This window comes from Sphaerodactylus townsendi, linkage group LG03, assembly GCF_021028975.2.
Source record: "Sphaerodactylus townsendi isolate TG3544 linkage group LG03, MPM_Stown_v2.3, whole genome shotgun sequence".
NCBI lineage: Eukaryota > Metazoa > Chordata > Lepidosauria > Squamata > Sphaerodactylidae > Sphaerodactylus > Sphaerodactylus townsendi.
In genome coordinates, this window is record NC_059427.1 from 92,138,135 (window position 1) to 92,156,014 (window position 17,880).

At 40.5% G+C, this 17,880-nt stretch overlaps 1 protein-coding gene across 4 annotated transcripts in view; it reads left to right on the forward strand.

The window, feature by feature from the left end:
• The window catches only part of ARHGAP26 (Rho GTPase activating protein 26), a 380,547-nt gene that overhangs the window by 286,103 nt on the left and 76,564 nt on the right, over positions 1-17,880 (forward strand). For all 4 annotated transcript variants that reach the window (XM_048489629.1, XM_048489631.1, XM_048489630.1 and 1 more), the window contains 2 exons: positions 7,193-7,352; positions 12,521-12,659. In XM_048489629.1, coding sequence (XP_048345586.1) covers positions 7,193-7,352; positions 12,521-12,659 — 299 coding nt within the window. The remainder of the gene's footprint in view (positions 1-7,192; positions 7,353-12,520; positions 12,660-17,880) is intronic.

The following is a 17,880-nucleotide window of genomic DNA, read 5'->3' on the forward strand; positions in this document are numbered from 1 at the left end:
GACAAAGTTCCTCACCAGAGACTGTTGAGAAAACTCAGCAATGAAGGAATAAGAGGGGAAGTCCTTCTATGGATTAAAAACTGGTTGAGAAACAGGAAACAAAGAGTGGGTGTAGTGGGAAGTTCTCACAATGGAGAGATGTCGGGAGTGGTGTCCCCCAAGGATCCGTTTTGGGACCAGTGCTCTTTAACCTATTCATAAATGACCTGGAAGTAGAGGTGGAAGTGGCGTGGTGGCCAAGTTTGCAGATGATACCCAGAGTATGCCAGAATTGGGTGGGAACCACGAAGGATTGCGAAGAGCTCAAAGCGGACCTTGATAAATTAGGTGAGTGGGCTCAGAAATGGCAAATGCAGTTCAATGTAGCAAAATGTAGAAGTGATGCACATAGGAGCCAAAAATCCAGCTTCACATACACACTACAGAGGTCAGTGCTATCAGTCTGAGACCAGGAAAGGGATTTAAGAAGCGTCTTAGTTGATAGTTCCATGGGAATGTCAACTCAATGCATGGCAGCTGTGAAAAAGGCAAACTCTATGCTGGGGATCCATTAGAAAAGGAATTGAGAATAAAACTGCAAAGATTGTGTGCGCCTTATATAAAGCAGTGAATGCGGCCGCACTTGGAGTGCTAATGTCCAGTTCTGGTAAACACATCTCCAAAAGGACCGTGAGGAGATAGAAGAAGTGCAGAGAAGGGCAACAAGGATGATTGAGGGACTGGAGCACCTTCCCTATGAGGAGAGGCTGCAGCGTTTGGGACTCTTTAGTTTGGAGAGGAGGCAGCTGAGGGGGGATAGGATTGAAGTCTACAAAATTATGCATGGGGTAGAAAATGTTGACAGAGAGAAATTTTTCTCTCTTTCTCACAATACTAGAACCAGGGGGGCATTCATTGAAAATGCTGGGGGGAAGAATTAGGACTAATAAAAGGAAACACTTCTTCATAGCGTGTGAATGGTGTTTGGGGCTCATGCTGCCACAGGAGGTGGTGATGGCCACTAACCTGGATAGCTTTAAAAGGGGCTTGGACAGATTTATGGAGGAGAAGTCGATTTATGGCTACCAATCTTGATCCTCTTTGATCTGAGATTGCAAATGCCTTAACAGACCAGGTGATCGGGAGCAACAGCCGCAGAAGGCCATTGCGTTCACATCCTACATGTGAGCTCCCAAAGGCAGCTGGTGGGCCACTGCGAGTAGCAGAGAGCTGGACTAGATGGACTTTGGTCTGATCCAGCTGGCTTGTTCTTATGTTCTTATGTTCTTATGAGTTACATATTACATGTGATACAGGTTATTACATGTGATTCAGGTTAACACGGTATTCTCTTGACATGTAGACAATTTACCTTGTGTTGAGATTGGTTTGGATTGTGATTTCCCTGTCCTGACTTTACATCGTGGACTAATAGAAGTAGTGAAACATTATCATAATGGAGTGTAAATGCTTCAGTGTCTTAGGCTGTTCCTGTAGGATATGCCGTGTACTTCTTGAGTCAACACATTTTCACTCCTTATGGAGATACAGTGGCAGTGTGCCTCTGTTGTTTGCCAGGGTTGCTCCCAGGGGCTCTGATCTTGTAAGGCAATAGGCATCGTGGATGTTTAACCGACAATAGGAGGTCTGCCTAGCCCTAGGGGAAAATACAGCAGGTTACCAGACTGCAATTGTGCTTCCTGTATCTACCACTTGTAGGGGATGAGCTGGCAAAATCAAGGTAATGAGCTGACAGTAAGGCATTAGAATGCCAGCATCTCTGCCCATCCCATTCAGCATTGTACACCCTTAATATATTGCACAGTTGTTGTGAGAGTTGGATGGTTGAGAAATTACAGGGAGACTGGGAGAGAGGGTTACAGCAGTCCCAGATGAAGGCTGGATATCCCTTTCCCTTGTTCACCTGTGGGGGGTATATTGTCTTTGTTGGGGGAGCAGGGTCTTCCTTTCAGTGTATCTGTCCTGATGTGCCTTTAAGGATGCTGAACAGAACTATGTTAAGCAAATGCAACAGAGTTTGTTCTCTCCTTTTCCTTTTGTTGTAAGTCTCCCCTCTGCAATGCTAAGTCCTTTTCAAATTGAGTCCCTATCACCCATGTACAAGACTCATTGCTCTAAATGTGTGCATGCCATCTGCCAGAGACAGAATCCAGTGCCATTCATCTTATCTGAATTATGGCTGTTCTGTGTTAGGGATGATGCATGGCTGGGCAGGGGGCTGTGACTGGCTGCTGGGAATTGACTAACGGATAAGTTGGTTGGTGCCAAGGGGAGGAAGTGGGGGGACACTTAGTTTTTTGTCTTTCATTATCCTCCATGGGCTATCCCACAGTTTTTGCTGGTGCAAATTATGGGGGTTTATCTGGGGCTGGGGGGAGACTAGGAAGCCAATTGAATTCTGTTCTGCCCACTTCCTGCCCCCATCAAGGCCAAAGTCTATGCTGGAGTAGTAGTTACACCGGCAGGGCCTTACACCAACAAATCTTTGGGATTTTGTAACTTAATCTTTTAACAAGATTTTCATAGCATGTTTTTTAGCTTGGACACTGTTAAATTTTAATTTTTTAATAATTTGATTGCCGTTTTATGGCTGTTTTAATCTGTATTTATTTGATGTTTGCAGCCCTGAGCCCAGCTGGGAAAGAGTGGGGTATATATACACCCTGTCCTTTCCCAGTCCAACACATCCTCTGATGCAACAATTAGGAAACAGATTTTGACTGGGGCATGCAATGCAGCCTTCTATTGTGTTTGGTAGTCTGATTGTTTAGAATTCCTCTAAGTAGAGCCCATGAGACTGCATGTGCTAGCCAAATGGAGACATGTATTTTTAGAACAGAAAAATAGCTACCTTTTTACCTTGATACGACTCATGCAATGGACATGATTGGTGAACCTACAGTAATGTGTCCCACTTAAGTCAGATGCCATCCTTTCTATATTTAAATCATAAAGCAAAAGGGGAAATCATAATACCGTATGTGAATAATTTAAAGCTGCAGACGTTTAGTCCAGCATCCACACACAGTATGTAGGGTATTTACACTACAGTGAAGTTGAATATTCATTTCAGACTTGGCAAGCTCTTCTCCTTGAAATGATATTCAGCCTTTTTCTCCCCTCTGGAAATGAATGGATCCCGCTGAAGCCAAGCTCAGCCAGGAGAATAAAAGAGACCTTACTTACTGTAAGTAAATAAAATAGAATACAACACTAGTATTCTCTTGTATCTCTTTAGGCATATGCTTACATCAGATGACTCTGATGTTTAACTCACTGATTTTAATCTTGACACAGTGGTAGTGGTAAGAACCAACACTACAGTATCATACAGTGGGGTTGTTTTAAAGAGGGCTGTTTTATTGTACATAAGTATCCAGCCACTTTACAGGAAAAGATTGAGGGCCTTTCCCATTGGCCTTCCTGAGTCAGCTGACAATCAGTTGCTCCCCTCTCTGATTTCTATTTTATATTTCTTTTGATAGCTTCCTTGAATTTCTGCTGAAAAATGAAAGGTGGGATGTAAATAAATCGGAAAAAAAAGGTTTGTGTTTCCTTAATGGGGATGACTGCTCTAAAATAGCAGAAAACTGTGGATGTAATGCAAGACATGACAGAGCCGATTAACAACCCTTTGATTTTTCTTTATGGTTTTCTGAATTTCCTTAATATGAAGAATAGAAGCTTGCATGTAAATATGAGAGCTGGGACCTAAAATATACCTGTAAGTGAACATGATGCTCATACTCTACATTACACATACTATAACATAAGGAAGACTTGGAGCCACTCTACATGTTCAACAGTATTAATATGATATTGCTGTCCTATCACTTCATGTTTTAGATGTGGTTGAATACTCTTTGAATACTGCTCCATACTAAAGTAAAAACATTGTGGAAATGTAGCTTTAGAAGGCCCTAGCCTAATTTTTTAGTGTATGCTAGTTCCATGTATACAAGGAGTTTTTTGAAGTGTGGCAGAACATTTAAGTATGCAGTTCTCCCCCTGCATTCTCAGCTAGGACCCATGAGGTATTTCTGGACACATAATGCAGCTGTTTGAGAAGTGATTTCAGCTGAAGGGCATGGGAAATCTCTGACAGCTCAATGCAATTAACATTTACGATAGGAGAGGTATATGTTACTGACAACTCCCAGCAAAATATCCTCAGTCATATTTTGAAATTTCTTCCCTCTGTTCAGATTCTTTCCAACTACAGTTTCAGTCCATTCTATGCTTATGAGCTACAGTTGGCATTCAAATTCTGGGCATGATTTGTTATGACTGGCTGGAATGATTAAAATCAGATTCCCATAATCAGCCTTCATGTCTGCTGGGATCTCGGTTAATGGATAGATTACTGTAGCTTAAAATTCAAATAAAATGATAGGGCCACTTTTTTATCCCTGAAACAGTAGGCTCTTCTTAATCAGTGTTAGTAAAATCAGAGTTAGTAAAAGCCACATAGGAATCCTGCAGCAGTCGTATGTAAAAAGAGTGAGCCTTCAGTAATTTGTCTGTGAAGACTTCTGCTGCATCATTGCACTTCCCTTCATCTCAGTTTTGAGCCCACACTATTCCTGAGGCTCAGGTTAAACACTATAAGAACAAAGCTGCTAAAAGTTGCCTTAGAGAAGTGGATTAAAAGTGCACTGGGGTATTCCATAGCTCCTTTGAGTTTTTGTTAGATTTGTTTCCTGCTTGTGACTGTAAAATAGTGTTATCCTCTTGTCCCCACCCTTCTGCTACACTGAGGTGTAGCATGGTCGGGATTGGCACTGATGAGCCTCTTCTGCCGTGGCTTCACCAGTATTTTTTTGCTCCTTCCTGTGTATGTTTCCTTTTTCCTGTTAGTAAATTTTGCGTGCAGAACCACCTGTGCATGTAGCCTACAAGCTTCAGTCCTTGCTGTGCCGCGGCCTGTTCTGCTTTGCTCCCAGGCGCTGTTGCTTTTTCCCTTTGGGACTTTTTTTTCCTCCATAGAAATACACAGACTGAATGTGGTGCAGGTTATTGATGAGCTCAAAGGAAATTGTCTCACAACTGACCTCAGTAAGTCAGAGATGTGCATTAATGAACACTGTGTTTTTGAAGAATCGTATCTGGGGACAATAAATACATACTGAAGCCAGCCAACAGACCTGACTATCTGCTACAGGGCTTTGTTTAGTGCTTTCAGGTTTGTATTGTGACTTCAGTACATACGAGCAGGTGCCCTTTCACTAAAGCAGCAGGCACTTATGACTATATGAAATAAATCAGTAGGTTGATTTGTGGACTATACTGCAAAAGATCCAGAATACTGGTAGAGGAGAAATCAAAACCTAGATGTAAAGTAGCAGAATACAAGGTTGTTGTTTAATGGGAAACAGGGTTCCCAGAAAATAGTTTCAGCATATTGGTCTGCAGTAGAGCAGTTACATTTGAGTCCAGTATCTCTTAAAGACCAACAAAAGTTTCATGGTACAAGTTTTCAAGAGCTTTTACCATGAAACTTTTATTGGTCTCTAAGGTGCTGGACTCAAATTGAAAGATTCCCAGAGGCACTACAGAGATTCTGTAGGCAAACTATTTACTGCAGGAAAACTATTTATGCTTCCGCAGCCTTCCTTTTTACATACGTTGAGCTTAAATGTTTGGTCTCTGCATGGGAATTACATAGGCAGACTGCTGCTTCTTGCATTTCACAGCTTTTCGGCCATGCAATTTACATTTGTGTGTGTGTGTGTGTGTGTGTGTGTGTGTGTGTGTGTGTGAGAGAGAGAGAGAGAGAGAGAGAGAGAGAACAATACTTTGTGCATCTGTTCAATTAGCTAATTCATGAAAATTGACTTACTATTTTTTTAAAAAACTGGCCTTTGTGTGTGTGAGAGATAGAATAAGGGCGCCAAAACATTCCTTAATTAAATCCCTGTGATGATAATTATGGGTTGAATTTGAGGAATAAATGATGTACAATAGTGTGTGGTAAAGAGGAGGAAAGCAGTTGTTCATGCCTTAATTTTGCATTGTCGCTTAATACTGTTTAACTATTTGTTTATTTATTACTTGTGCATCCCATTTTTCTTCCTGGGATTTTGAGGTGGTATACATACCATTTTCAGACAGTCGTCCATCTCATAAGGTAGCAAAGATATACTCTTAAATTTCTACAATGTTTCTACGCTGTACAAAATGTTCTGATTAATAAAGTACTTCAATAGAATTCAAACAACATCAGTGTCATTCATTAATACTGCCTAATAATAGGATTATGTTATAATATTCTAATTTATATTCACCCATTTATAAACCCACCTTAAAATGGTTTCATTGTAGAAACCGAAACCTGTTCATATGAAGGGTGTTTGAAGAAATTTTATCAGCAGAATAGGTATGAGCCAGCGAGGGGAAAAATGAAACTAATAGTAGCAAGGATAGGCCTTTTTTTGGTGCAGAGCAAGAAGGTTTACATGTATTGAACAGTTTCTTTTTTTAAAGGAGTTTGTATGTAGTGATGCTGGTGAAAACTCAACCCACTTTTTTTCTTTTGCAGAGATTATGGTTTCCCTTTTCTTTCCAATTGCCAGACTGATCAGATTCTGTGTGAATGTCATTTGCCACAATTTTCAGTTCACCTTATTTTTTGCTTTACCTGTTACTGATGGATATGAGCACACGCACACATATTGATTAAATTGTTGCTCAGAAGAAAGGATCCTCAGGCGATTGCACTGAAGTTTCTTCTTGCCTGGGCTTTTAATCAATATGGAGATGTGTCTGGGAACATCATAAATTTTAGGGGAACAAAAGTGACAGAACTGAAACTGCAGCAACCTCTTTGTTCACCAATTCTGAAATTAATATTAGAAATTTTCCACTTGAACCACAAGGCAGGCAGATCAGAACATCCATAGTAAGGAAAGGGGACATAACAACTGCTTCTCAAGTTTTCCTTTGTTGTTGTTGTTTTATTATTAATTTTCAATATATAAAAAGTACGGGTAAGGCTGTATTTTTATTGTTTGGGTCCTTGAGAAACTTACACAGTTGATGTGTTGGTAAACCCTATTGTTCTACACTATTGAGCTTTGCAGGAGACCACCAAAAACACACACGTTAGTTTGAGGTGTTCGCCAAAGTAAAATAAAAACTACTGACTAAGAATGTGTTGCTAGTTTAATATCATCTTTCTTTTGCCTCTTTACAGTGTTGCTAAGAACCACGAACAAAATCTAATGACGGTCGCAAATCTGGGGGTTGTTTTTGGACCAACGTTAATGCGACCACAAGAAGAAACAGTTGCTGCAATTATGGACATCAAGTTTCAGAACATTGTGATTGAGATCTTAATAGAAAACCACGAAAAGGTAACTTTTCCACGAGTGTGCTGATTGTTCCCCTATGTATAACTTGCTGTTTACAAATGCTTCAGAGTCCAGTGCATCATGCTATCCAATAGAGTTGCTGAAAAAACAGAAGGGCAAAGTTAGTACAGAGAACCTGGCACTAGCATTCAGAGAAACTGGCATTCAGTAAACCAGAATGAAACACCACTGAAAAATATCTGTAGAAGTTTTTGAAGTTTTTTTCCACTAAAAAAAAAGCCAGCAGGGAAAAAAACCCAAAAATTTGGATCCTGAAAATTGCCTTTAAAAAAAACAAAATTGTCATTTTTAATTTATTTATTTAATTTATATGCCACCTATCCCCTTGCAGGCTCGGGATAGCTTCCAACATATAAAACCAATAAAATCATACATTAAATAACATTTGCAACATGGATGGTGATTGAACTACTAGTTTTAAAATATACAAAAAAATCCTGTAACTTTAACATCTCAACCAGTTTGCCACACAGTTATCCTGATCTGTATCTAAGAAAACAAATAAACCCTGATCCATTTTACCTGTATGGTGCAATTTTTCAGTTGTGTTTTTCATCTGAGAAAGAGCTTTGAGGATTTTTGTTTTCAGTTTTGATCTCTACAGCATTTCAGATGTTGAGAAAGAATTCTTCTTGTGTCTCAGTGGTCACATTTCTACTTAGGTCTTAAGAATCCAATTCAAAAAGAAAAACTGGGAAGTGGCATTTCATACAGAGCTTTTTGGAAATAATGACTGAAAAATATCTGGTGGGCACTGTAACTCAATTGTGATATGAGTTGGAAAAGAAAGAAGCCCCCCTATTTAAAAAGTACAAATAATCATAAGAGCCATTCTGCTGTGAAAAGTACTGGATTGTGATATCTTTCATGGCCGGATGGTGTTTCTGTTTTATTTTTAAAGAATCAATAATTGGATGAGACCTCATGTACTACATTTGTCATGGAGTCATCTTCACTTTCATCCCTTAGCATACCATGTGCTGTGTTAAGACAGTATTCATTTTTCTTTCACAGGTTTCATTTTGTTAAAAGCTGTTGCTCTTTCTAAAGGATAATTGTTGGCAACTGATCTCACAAATGGTCTGTGTTGGTTTTAGGGTGATATATTTTTCTGAAGTGTAGATATGGAACAGGTATTTTAAAGAACAGCACCAATTCTGTGAGGTGCTAAATCAAACAGCTGTGGATTGGTATCTTGACACAGATTCACTTTTGACAAACATGAGGGAGGAAGTAGCAAAAGTGGTCGAGAATCTGCTTAAAAATCACCAGCAGACTTAATTAATGTTTTGTACCTCTGTTTTTATAGCATGCCTTGATTTTAACCAGTTTAGGTTATAAACAGGCATAGGCTAGGAAAACCACCAGATTAACCTAAAACATTTTTAAGTTGCTTTTAGAAGTTCTATATCAGTGACTAACAGCACAATCCTGAGGATTGCTGTGGTGGTGCTGGTTCATCGCAAAATCGGTGCCACTGGTCTGTTCCCCATGGGCTTATGGCAGAGAAAATAATTATACACATCTTGCCACAAGGCACAGATGGCACAGCAAGTGAAGTGGATTCTATAGCAACCCCATCAACATCCACCAATCAGAAAACTTCTGCCTATGATACGCCTGTGAGTGGCACCCACAAGTGCAGTCAGTCACTGCCCACCAATCCAGCTCACTACTTCTCAATGCCATATTATCATCACCAGCCCCCCACACAGAGCCAGTAAATAGAGAGAAAAAGTATAGTCCAACCCCAACAAAGGCATGTGACTCAAGTGCCCCCCCAGCCCATAGGGGAGGAGTGTCCATGTGATCGAAAGCCACACACATGTATCACATGAAAAAAAGAAGAAGTCAGGCCCAAACACACAGTCCCCACATTCACAATTAGCAACTTAAAGATTGAGCCAAGAGAGTAGGTTTAAAGGAGGCATGCACTTCAACTTTGACGGCATCACTAGCTAGATGGTTCCAGCCAGAGATCACTGCATGGTTCAGCAGGAAGAAACTGGGATGTCATGGCCAAGTTCAATCACCACATGTGAAGAGGTGAGAGGCAGGCAAAAGCTTTGGAGCTGATAGTTCACCCCTGTACACCAAAAAGGGAGAATAGGATGGCACAGCTCAATGGGCTGCCCTAAAGATCTATAATTTTCCAAGAAATGCCAGTCCCTTCACGCGAAAGCAGCTACGCACACCTTCAGACCACACACATCATCCTGTTCCCCATATGAGCTGGACAAGCAAGCCAGTTGTATGTGTGTGGGGGGGAGGGGGATGTGAGGACCAATATGTGGAGTCAGCCACTAAGGTGCCACTGGGCCTTTGTCTTGTGTTGTAGATGAAGAAGTCCAGTGGCACCAGAAAGACCAGCAGTAGTGATCCTGGCATGGCTATCCTGAATCATAGTCCACACTCTTGGATGTAGGAAGCAGCAGCCCTAAAGGGGCCCCACAAGCATGGCTTTAGCCATGATAAACAACACTGACACTGTGCCCACTACAGCCATGCATGTCGGGCCCTTTAACTGTTTCCAGAGAACACCCCCTGAGATGCAGACTGTAGCCATCCAAATGACACTGAACCCAAGTGGTCTGCAGCTACTCCATCTACTGCTGGTCTCATGTGGTCTGCAACTACTCCATCATCTGCTGCTGCTGCTGCAAGGGTCTGTAATCCTGCAATGCAGTAAATCCCACTGATCCACAGAGCACAGTTTGGTGACTGCCAAGCATCCCAACCTACACCTGTGCCCTGATGAAGGAACAAGCTAACAGTCCAGCGTGGGATTGCCAGCATCCCTGCTTCCCCCCTGCCCCCCCCGCCCCCTGTTACAGAGGCAACTCTCCCAAGTACATTTTCCAGTGTGGTGAGTGTGGTGCCAGATGGGCCTGGCTTAGGTCGCCCCCATACATACTCACTGCTAGCCTCAGGTATGGGAGCCAGCATTATCAGTGTGGTACCAAGGCTTACTTAAAGGAAATGGGAGGTAGGTAGCTAGTTGCCCATAGATAGTTGACATGGACTTCAATTGCTTCTACTAAGATTGCCAATAATATTTGGAAGAAAAAAGATCATGGAGAAAGGGTGATAAACAATATTGCATGTACTAGTTCAGAGGAATGGGTTTGTGCATGAATTTCTGTATATTTCTCCTGATTCCATCAGCTAGGGTTAGAAGGCCAAAAGCTAGTCCTTAGAGTGCTACACTTGTGTCATGTAATTTATTACCATTAAGTTTGTCTTCCTGTTGTATGGTTGGAGATGATACCCCTATCCCCTAAAGACAGTTCCTAAAGAAAGTTAGACATGATGCTTTTCTGTAGATCCCTTTGAGGGACATGGATGTCCATCTAAAAGCAGTTGTTGAGTATAAAATACCATACTCAATTCCTGCCAATTCCTGCTAGAAGAAGAAACTGAAATGCACATAGGTTGTTCTATGCTGATTAAGATGAAGATGGCACAGTTAGTCACAGAATGCCAAAATTCCTATAGTTGGCAACTTTTCAGTTGCACATTTGTAGGAAGGCACTTACTAATAATTAACCTTCTGGGTGGATCTCTTGTCATTACTTGTATACTGCACATTGTTTAGGATGAGATTAGTAACCTGCGTCATTATGATTGATCTGAGTTGAAAGGCCTCTGCTGAAACTTGTAAACCTGCAAACTAGAGTATGCTTTAGCAAGCTAAACATGAATTTTTGCTTAATCATGTTCTAGTACTTCAGTCTCTCTGAATCTAGTACAGGGGTAGGGAACCTGCGGCTCTCCAGATGTTCAGGAACTACAATTCCCATCAGCCTCTGTCAGCATGGCCAATTGGCCATGCTGGTAGGGGCTGATGGGAATTGTAGTTCCTGAACATCTGGAGAGCCAGTGGCCATGCTGGTAGGGGCTGATGGGAATTGTAGTTCCTGAACATCTGGAGAGCCGCAGATTCCCTACCCCTGATCTAGTAGAACCATCCTTAATATATGTTCTTGGTGTCCCAATAGCTTGAAGGCTCTAGTCTATCTGGTTTGAATAGTAAAGGATTAAGGGCAGATGAGATGGATTTTAGGCTGTAATCCTAAAATCATTTTCCTGAAAGTAAGTCCCACTGAATAAAATGGGATTTGCATCTCTGTAGTAGTGGTAAGCTGCAGTACTATAGTCAAAGCTCTTCTCGCAACTGGAATTCGATCCCGACAAAAGTCTTTTTCATGTAGCTGGTTCAAGTTTGATTCAGCCTTCCATCTTTCCGAGGTTGATAAAATGAATACCCAACTTGCTGGGGGTATAGTGCAGATGACTGGGAAAAGCAATGACGAACCACCCCGTAAATAACCTATCTAGTACGGTGCTATCTTAAACAGATGTGTCAGTGTCAGGCTAGTCTCTCTTTCCAAGAGAAGTAACTGATTGTAGGGTAGGTGTGGCTAGAATTTGAAGTACATCCATGTGAATTGGGATGCTAAAGGACAGAAGAGTAAGCACTGTTTTTATACCTTCCTCCCCCATTTGGGAGGACGAATAGCAAAGAATCGTCATTACAAATTTAGCTTAATTTCCAGTTCTGATCTATGCTTTAGGAAGAATTATTCTCCCTGCACCATTAATGAAGGAAGATGAGTAATTTAGAATAACATCAGTTCAGTGAAATCATTGATTAACCTTCAGCTTGCCTCCAATAAATTCCTGATGAATCAATATATGCCCTCAGTATGAACTCCATTCTATGCATTTTAAGATTAGCATTCATATGCTGTGGATCTTACCAAAGAAAATGCTATTTGAATCTTCATGAATCAATCTGGCATTCATTGCCAAAGTGTCAAGTATTCAGGCCATTAAACTGCCGATGTAATCAGAAAAATTAATAACTTCTGAAGAGCTTATAGTGCTCTTTGACTTGCATCCAAATTAGTGATAGTATCTTCAGTTATGCTGACTAAAAACAGAGCTTCTCTTACTGTCATTAGCATTTTAAAGATTTTGGCTCTTTGCAGCCACCATTGAGAACAGCTATACTTAATACATATTCTTCCATGGTGAACTAACATCAGCTTATGATATCTGGGCCTTTTTTGAATTTTAAAGCTTGCAGTGACGGAACACTTTGGCATACCTGAGTGTGGATTTTTTTCATGCCTCCTTGTTTTTTTAAGGTATTTAACACAGTTCCAGACACACAGCAGTCGAATTCACAGCTGCTTTTGTCTCGAAAGAGAAGTACAGAGTCAAAGCCTCCTTCATGCAGCGAGAGGCCTTTAACACTCTTCCACACAGTGCAGCCTAATGAAAAGCGTAAGTATCTTAATCCTCTATTTAATCTGTTTTGCTGTTACATTATAAAGCATGATTTTGCAGCGGTCCAGGGGCTCAGTTCGCACATGATTAATGGCACTATGAAGGATGCAAATTCAGAAGAGTAGAACATGAAAGATCTAAAATTTCCCAATTTCTTTCTCTATTGATCTGACTAGGAATGGCCTATTTTCCCTTAATCTCCCCTACTGATGACACTTCACCAAAGGCAAATTAGTAGTGGTTTATCATCCTTATGATGTCCTCTTACCAGTAAATTTCACCTATTGTCTGTCTAATTCAGCTATCATGACTGCCTTGAGTATTAGAACAGTTGAAAAGATAACTGTTTTATAAGCAAATTTTAATATTTCATTAGAGATATTTCATAACTAGTTTAATATTTCATTAGAGGTATGAAAACTTGACACCCGTGATCAACATTGCCATTTTTGTGCTTAAAATACCCTATAAATAGAAAGCCGTAAGTAAGATAGATGTCAGATGTTCTTTGTTTCACTGATATTCCTCCACTTTGGAACTCAGTGGCAAAAGCAGGTATCCAGTCTAGAACCTGACCAGACCCACTTAATTTCAGCAAGACTTCTGCATTATGTGGTTTCCCTACGTATCATATTTTTCAGATTGTTTTTTCAAAGATTATAGCTCAGAAAGCTGCAAACTTATTGTCCCATAGACCATTCCTAATTATACCGGGGTCGGGGCGGTATAAAAGTTGAAAGTATAAACAAACAAACAAACAAACAAACAAACATACATACATAAGAACAAGCCTGCTGGATCCGACCAGAATCCATCTAGTCTAGCACACTGCTACTCGCAATGGCCCACCAGGTGCCTTTGGGAGCTCACATGCAGGATGTGAAAGCAATGCCCTTCTGCTGCTGCTGCTCCCGAGCACCTGGTCTGGTAAGGCATTTGCAGTCTTAGATCAAAGAGGATCAAGATTGGTAGCCATAGATTGACTTCTCCTCCATAAATCTGTCCAAGCCCTTTTTAAAGCTATCCAGGTTAGTGGCCATCACCATCTCTTGTGGCAGCATATTCCAAACACCAATCACACGTTGCATGAAGAAGTGTTTCCTTCTTTCTGTCAAAAAAGTGTTTCCTTCTTTCTCTCTGTCAAAATTTCTTTCTGTCAAAATTTTCTACCCCATGCATAATTTTATAGACTTCAATCATATCCCCCCTCAGCCGCCTCCTCTCCAAACTAAAGAGTCCCAAACGCTGCAGCCTCTCCTCATAAGAAAGGTGCTCCAGTCCCTCAATCATCCTTGTTGCCCTTCTCTGCACTTTTTCTATCTCTTCGATATCCTTTTTGAGATGTGGCGACCAGAACTGAACACAATACTCCAAGTGCGGTCGCACCATGACTTTATATAAGGGCATGACAATCCTTGCAGTTTTATTATCAACTCCTTTCCTAATTATCCCCAGCAAAGAGTTTGCCTTTTTCACAGCTGCCATGCATTGAGTTGACATTCCCATGGAACTATCAACTAAGACGCCCAAATCCCTTTCCTGGTCTGTGGCCGATAGCACTGACCCCTGTAGCGTGTATGTGAAACCAGGGGTGTCAACATGGCAGCTGTTTCAACAGATTAGCAGAAGTCTTTCTTCCTTCCCATTTCTGCCATAGTGAATACAAATATCCAGTGACTGTCAAATTCACTTGTGTTAGAAAACTGTGGCAAAACAAAATTGTACCCAAAAGTTATAAAGACTAAAAGAACTAGTAAGGCCTTAAAAAAGGGCAAGAAACAATAGGATAAGGCATTGGCCAGCAGTTTCCAAACAGTGCTCCACATAGCACTTGGTATTCCGCAAAGCATTTCCAAGATATTAAATAAATGTGACAAGATCTCAAAATTGTGTGTTTGTCTGGCCATGTAATGTGTATAGGTTAAGTACTGGGCAGAAATTACTTAGCTTCTGAAGGGTGCTCTGAAGCAGTGTAGATAGCAAGTATTATAGACTGAAGTATATGTCATGCGTCAGCTCAGTAAAAAGCCAAGAATACACATAAGTCCCTTCTGCATAAGGAAGAGGATCGTGCTCGATGACCAGTTTCTCTTTTGAAAGTGCTCTGAATCTCAAAAAGTTTGGGAATATCTGGCATAGGCCAATTAAAATGGCTACCAACATACAAATGTTGAGATACAGACTCCCTTTAGAAACTTTCACCTTTCCAAGATTCTTCCTCCTCCTCCTCCTCCTCCTCCTCCTCCTCCTCCTCCTTCTTCTTCTTCTACATTTAGAGAAGGTTTTTTTTGTATTTCCAGACAGCTTTGTATTTCCAGACAGCTGTTCAGCTTTGAAAACTTCCTTTTTGCCAATTGATATAAAGATGTTTAAAATTTCACAACCAGTTCAATTCATTTTGTTTCAGTGCTTTTTTAAAAATTTCCTTGTGATGCCATTTTAGATTTACTATTATTTAAGGGAAGGACTGTGGTTCGGTGGTTGGACAAATGATTTCCATATAGAAAGGATCTCAGATTCAAACCTTAGGATCTCACATTCAGACCATAGGATCTCAGACACTGGGAAAGGGTTTGCACGTCTTGATACAAGCAGAAATGCCAGCAACCCTGGACTTCCTCAGTGGTCTCCCATCAAGGGCTGACCCTTCTTAGCTTAGTACTACCAGTAGCAGTCATATATTAAGCTTTTTTTCTTCCAGGAGGGGTGCCAGTTTCAAATACTAAGACAGCAAGGTGTCTGAACTAGACATACTGCCTATGCTTTTAATTTGGAATTGGGCATGGTTTTCTGTCTCCCCACCCACCCTCGCCACACAGAGTAACTTGAGTTTTAACACAGGCAAGTCTGTTTCTGAAATGTGGACCCAGTTGCCCTCCCAGTTACCACACTGCGAATGCAATAGGGTCTAAACAGCTCCTGCACTCTACCTTCACATCACAGTGAGGTCTGCCTGGAGTCTTCCATGCTGTTGCCTTCAGTGTTACTGTTGCAGAATCCCAGCTGTTGAAGACTCTAAAAATATACTTTTTCTTTTAATATGGAGACCTCCTGCCCTAGAAGCCCATGTTCCATGCCTGCTTAAACCTGGCTTCTTGGAAAAAGCAGCATTCAAGGTGCAAAGGAGGAGGACACACCAGTTCAAATTACAATCTGTGTCCAAGAGGAATTTTGGAGGTAAATTGGCTCAATATGAAATGCTATTGAGCATTAAAAGTCAGCCAACCTTGTTTTATGAGTCGGCTAATTATGAACTTCAGCAGCATCCCTAGCCTGGCCAACTTAGAGGCTTCCCATCTGTTAATCAAATTGTAATGTTCATTGAAGAAAATAAAGCTTCTCCTTAATTGAAGAAAGTAAATCTTTTCATCTGAAAAGCTGATAATTAGGCTTATTGATAACATAAAAGGAATCGGTCTGTTTTATAGCAGGATGCAATCTCTTTTAGATCAGTGACATTTTAAAATTAAGTAAAAACTGGTTAGAATTCTGGTCCGTCCTGTGCATTTTGTTACTTTTAAATGAAACATTCCATTCTCTGAGAATATCTACAAAAATTGTTCAGTCTCATTTTAGATTGTTGTTTTAAAATTCATGCACTGAATTCATTTTGCTTTCTTAGGGGCAAAGAACTGCTTTTCACAGCTTTGACTTGGCAGTATGCTCTGAGAAATACGGCAGAAGAGAGGAGGGTCTTCTCTATTTCATTTTATTTTCCTGCCACTTTGGCTCCAATGTAGATTGGTGCCTTCTGTTGTGTTTGTGCACTTTGCCATGTACAGTTTTGCTCCTTAAACAAAAACAAGACAGATGAACAGCTCCTTCTTGGCTAATGTAAAATAGAATCTCTTTCTAAATCTGGACACATCCACACTTATAGGATATTCCTGCTACTTAATCAGTGTTAAATATTTAGGACTACTTGAAGGAGACCATCTTAGGAAACTTACTTTTTCCAAATATTGGGATTTTTAAAGGACAGAAATGTAGTTTCCATCATTCCATCCCATTCCAAAAGATCTACATCTGTTCACAGATCAGTGAATTTACATTCAGTAGGATCAAAATCGGTCTCTTTGACCAGTTTGAAAGTCTTCTGTAAGAAGAAAATCATTTCAGCTTCCTGACAAATGTCTGTGCCTTAAAAGAAGGTTGGAGGGTTGTTATTATTGACTAATTTAGATTGACTAATTTAGATTTCCATTGCAAATTATGTGCAACATAGACTATATAAAATCCAAAGGAAATAAATTCAGTTGTAGCCGCAGCTTAACTCAGCACTAATAGGGTGGGAAATATAGACAAGCAAACTCAGTAAGAACAAACAATCTTTTTGCTGCAAACAGTTGTGGTATTTTTCCTACACATTCTTTTTAAAAGTATGCACTGATTTATTAAACAACTGAAGTACTGTATAGGGTTGGCGGATATTAAATCTCCTTATATTTGACATGCCTTCTCAGACAGAGTTCTCACTGTAATCAGCCCTGCAAAAGAAGAATTTTCTTGTGGCATTCTTGTACCATTTTATTATTTTAGCACAATAAAATGAAAACCTTATACCAATGAAGACGTTGCCTGGGCTTTTAAAACCTCCTTTCCCAAAGATTCAGTTTTGTCTGCTTCACCTAATATGAATAGGATGGCCAGCTCTGAGTTAGAAAATTCCTGGAGATTTGGAGGTGAGTTGGGCAGGGGAGATACTCTTGATGTTTTGACCTTACAAAGTATAGATGATTAGGACTAAAGGCCGAACTGTTGGAGATCCATGACTGATTCAGCAGACATAAGGTATAGCAGGCAGCAGGACAGTCTGTTATAGATCTGGACCATGATTCATGGGAAGGGTATAACTTTCCCCTTCCTGTCCCCCTTCTGAAATGAAAAATGCTTTATACCACATGAAATTTCAAAAAGGAGGAGCCATCTGTTTCTTTTCCTCCTGGAACTTATCTGCATTCTCCCCTGGCTGCTTCTTAGTGCCAAGTAGCACATCAGATATTCCAGTCATGGATCACTAATGCCATATGTAGTATTGCTCTGTGTGTGGGGACTTTTCCCCCTTGTAACTGAAGCAATAAGTCTTTACCAAGTAGGGTTGTGCATCTCCAGGTGGGGCCTGTAGATGTCATAGAATTACATCTGATCTGCAGATTATAGAGATCAATTCCCCTGCAGAAAATGGCTGTTTTGGAGAGTAAATTCTATGCTATTATAT